Consider the following 3442-nt stretch of genomic DNA (forward strand, 5'->3'; position numbering starts at 1 on the left):
CTGTTATTAACCTCTGTCTCTCTTCCACAGCATGTCTTTATCCTGTCTTCCTTCTCTCACTGCAAACGGTCGCAGCAGATGGCCCCGCCCCTCCCTGAGCCTGGTTCTGCCGGGGGTTTCTTCCTGTTAAAAGGGAGTTTTTCCTTCCCACTGTCGCCAAAGTGCTTGCACATAGGGAGTCATATAATTGTTGGGTTTTTCTCTGTACCTATGAAGCGCCTTGAGGCGACTTTTGTTGTGATTTGGCGCTATATAAATAAAATTGAATTGAATTGAATTGAATTGAATTGAATTGAATTGATATACAGCATGTCATGTATGAACAAGTACTTGAGAGTTCTTTTTTATTAATGTACCTCAGTGTGTAGCATTGCGGTTTATGGGACCGCAAAAACAGAAGTGTGAAGTCCTAAATGAAGGAGTTTGTTTTTTTGTGGTGTAGTGTTGGAACATAACAACTGACCTATTGGTGGGAAATATTGTGGAGGTATTTTGAAAGAAGGACTCATACCTGTTAGTTTTACCATTTTACTATTACAGGCTAGGTGTATAGGAAGCAATGGGGAAAATGTTTTCTTGTTTTGAGTGGGGACAGCACCCAGTAGCCCACATACTACTTTTTCTTTTTCATGTTGTATGTGTAGGTGTGTCTGTATGTGTGTGTTTGCTCTCAATTGAAATAAGGTTGGAGAAAGTTTGTGACATTTAAATAATCCAGGAGAACACAGACTGGTTGGTTGGGGATGTCCCATGGAACATGAAACCAAAAACAGAAATGGAAATAGACCCTCTCGCTCTCATCTCTTACTGCTGTCTTCACAAAAGGCAACTTTCACTACTGTTTTCATGCTGAGTCTCATCCTCATAAGTGGATTTCCACTTCAAATGCTGCTATATTATTCTATCAAAACAACATCTTATCCTTACAAAAATTGTGGTTTGATTTGGACTTTTTCTTTAGCAAAACAGAATCTTTCCAAAACCAAGTCTGAGCGAGCACAAACATGACAGTTTGTCACAAGAAGCCATACTTTGCTGCAAAGCAAGTGAGGAATGTTCTCAGTGAGCCAGTTTGTATACTTCAGAATATTTGCTCATCATGGTAATAGAAACTTATCAAATTCAAACACATATTGGCTGAAACATCAGAGCACATGAACAGAAACTACCGACCCTCATTTATGGCCACAAGCTGTGGTAAGACTAAGATCACTGACACAAGCAGTGCAAAGGAAAGTCTTTCCACAAGCGTCTGAGCTCAGCCTTAGAGAGAGTAATATAAAAAGGGGAAATTATAAAACTTCAAAAAGATTGAAAAACTACACACAAAAACCAATCTGTACAGGCAGATTTTTAATAACTTTCAAGTCGGGGAACTCACTGAAAAGAGTGGAGTCTCCCTAAAAACTCTGACATAAAATAATAATAATAATCATTTAAAATACTCTTACATTGGGGATTGTAATGGAAGCCTCATTTTGCTATGTAGGGCTTAGGTCTTAATACAACTCAAAAACGCATGTTATATAACTATGCACCACTTAGAGAAAGATGAGGATTGGTCTTTAGAGAGGCCTCAGAGAGCTCTGGTTGAGTTAGTTTGAGCATCTGACTAAGTTTCTCCTTTGCTGCCTTTTAGGTGTCAAACTATGAGGCGACCTTGGGAAGGACCCAGAGATGAGCAGTTCTGCCTCTTGGTTGGCTTGGTTGGTGCCACTGGTGCCTTCCTCAAACGAGCTGGAGAAGCATATGATGGAAAGGGAGAAAAATCTGCATCAGACAGGGATGCATTGAAAGGTCCCTCCCTGGTCGGATGCAAATCAACACGTATTCCAAAGAAGGACTTCAGCAGCCTGAGGTAGTCAGTCATTTAAGTACCCATCTGCTGCAAAGAAACAGTGCAGGAGTGCGACTCTACCTTTGGGTGGTACTTATTTGATTTCTCTTGGGATAGTTTTATGAAACAGTTTATGCCTGCCTTGGAAAACATCCACAGGTTTCAGTGCAAGAAATAATACCAAACTGACAGTGACCTGCATGCAATTTTTAAATATCCTAAAATTGAGGCAGCTAAATGTAAAGAGCAAAATGAGAAACCTTGGATGAATTTTGAAAACATCATTGGGCCTCCAAAAAGGAACCCAGACTTTGGTTAAGCTGCAGAAGAAGAAGTAATGTTGTGTGAGACACTAGATGAGCAACAATAATAGATTAAAAAAACAACAACTTTACAGCCCAATAAAATGAGTTGTTGGGCTGGACCAGAAAACTATACTATCATTATCTATAAATAACACATCTTAATGTTCTCTCAGTTTTCTTTTAGTGTACAGAAGCACAGTTTGGAGAAAAAAACATCATGAGTCATCTTCATGTCTCAGTTTTTCCACAGCCTGTGCCAATCTACAGCGATGAATGAAAGCAAACAAGTGGCACAGATTCTTGACTAAAGCTAGTGTCATCTCACCGCTTTCTTATGTTTGTTCATAAGTAAACTGCAAAAATGAGAAAAGATTAAAAAAACAAACATGCTTTCACTTATTTCCTGTTATGTGTATACTATTACAAATATATACTTACAATAAAAATGAGCTGTTTTATTTAAGAAAAACTGACATATTCCAGGTAATGAAGTCTGAATATTTCTTTTTTTTAATTTAACCTTTATTTATACAGGTAGTCCCACTGAGACTCATGGTCTCACTTAAAAGAGAGACCTGTTTCAGACAAACATATTATAATTGTTAAAAAAAAAAAACAATAAAATAACTATCTAATGTTTACACCCATCATATCAAAAACAAGGACAAGTTCAGGTCATTTGTCTTTTAATGTCTGCAAGAGAAATCTTAATACCCCGGGATAAACAGAGTCCAACAGAGGGAGAGAATGAGCAGGGTTTTCATGGAAATGATATCACTGTGATCAAGTAGGGGTAAAACGATGTTAGCAACAAGCTTTTTCCTTGCAGTGAAAGAGAAACACAATCAGTTTTGGAAAATGAACTCCAACGTCAGCCTCTTTAACCTGCTAAAGTTTCTTTAACTGGTAGTCAATATGTGGCTTAAAGATTATTATCAATCACAATACCCAAGTACTTCCGCCACCCTCCTATTTAAATAAGGAGCAACATGACCTTGTTTTTTGTGCATTTAAAATTAGTCTGAGCTGACACAGCTGTGACTGTTACTATCAAAGCTCGCTGTGTGAGCACAACAATAAATGATTGTATCATATGCGTAAAAAATTAATGGGTGGATTTACATTTTATCCCAAGTCATTAGCATAAATAGTGGCACTCCATTAGTTGCATTTAAAAAACTAGAAAAGAGACCATAGAACTGCACATGGTACTGGTCTATGGCATTGGTCTATGGTACTGGTCTATGGCATTGGTCTATGGTACTGGTCTATGGCATTGGTCTATGGTACTGGTCTATGG

General features: G+C 38.1%; 1 protein-coding gene across 1 annotated transcript in view; it reads left to right on the plus strand.

The window, feature by feature from the left end:
* apom (apolipoprotein M) overlaps positions 1-1862 on the plus strand; it is a 19363-nt gene extending 17501 nt beyond the window's left edge. The window contains exon 6 of the mRNA XM_013915370.1: positions 1640-1862. Coding sequence (XP_013770824.1) covers positions 1640-1862 — 223 coding nt within the window. The remainder of the gene's footprint in view (positions 1-1639) is intronic.
* Positions 1863-3442: the final 1580 nt, after the last annotated feature.

This window comes from Pundamilia nyererei, unplaced genomic scaffold (genome assembly GCF_000239375.1).
Source record: "Pundamilia nyererei isolate P.nyererei 1_Seehausen unplaced genomic scaffold, PunNye1.0 scaffold00294, whole genome shotgun sequence".
Classification (NCBI taxonomy): Eukaryota; Metazoa; Chordata; class Actinopteri; order Cichliformes; family Cichlidae; genus Pundamilia; species Pundamilia nyererei.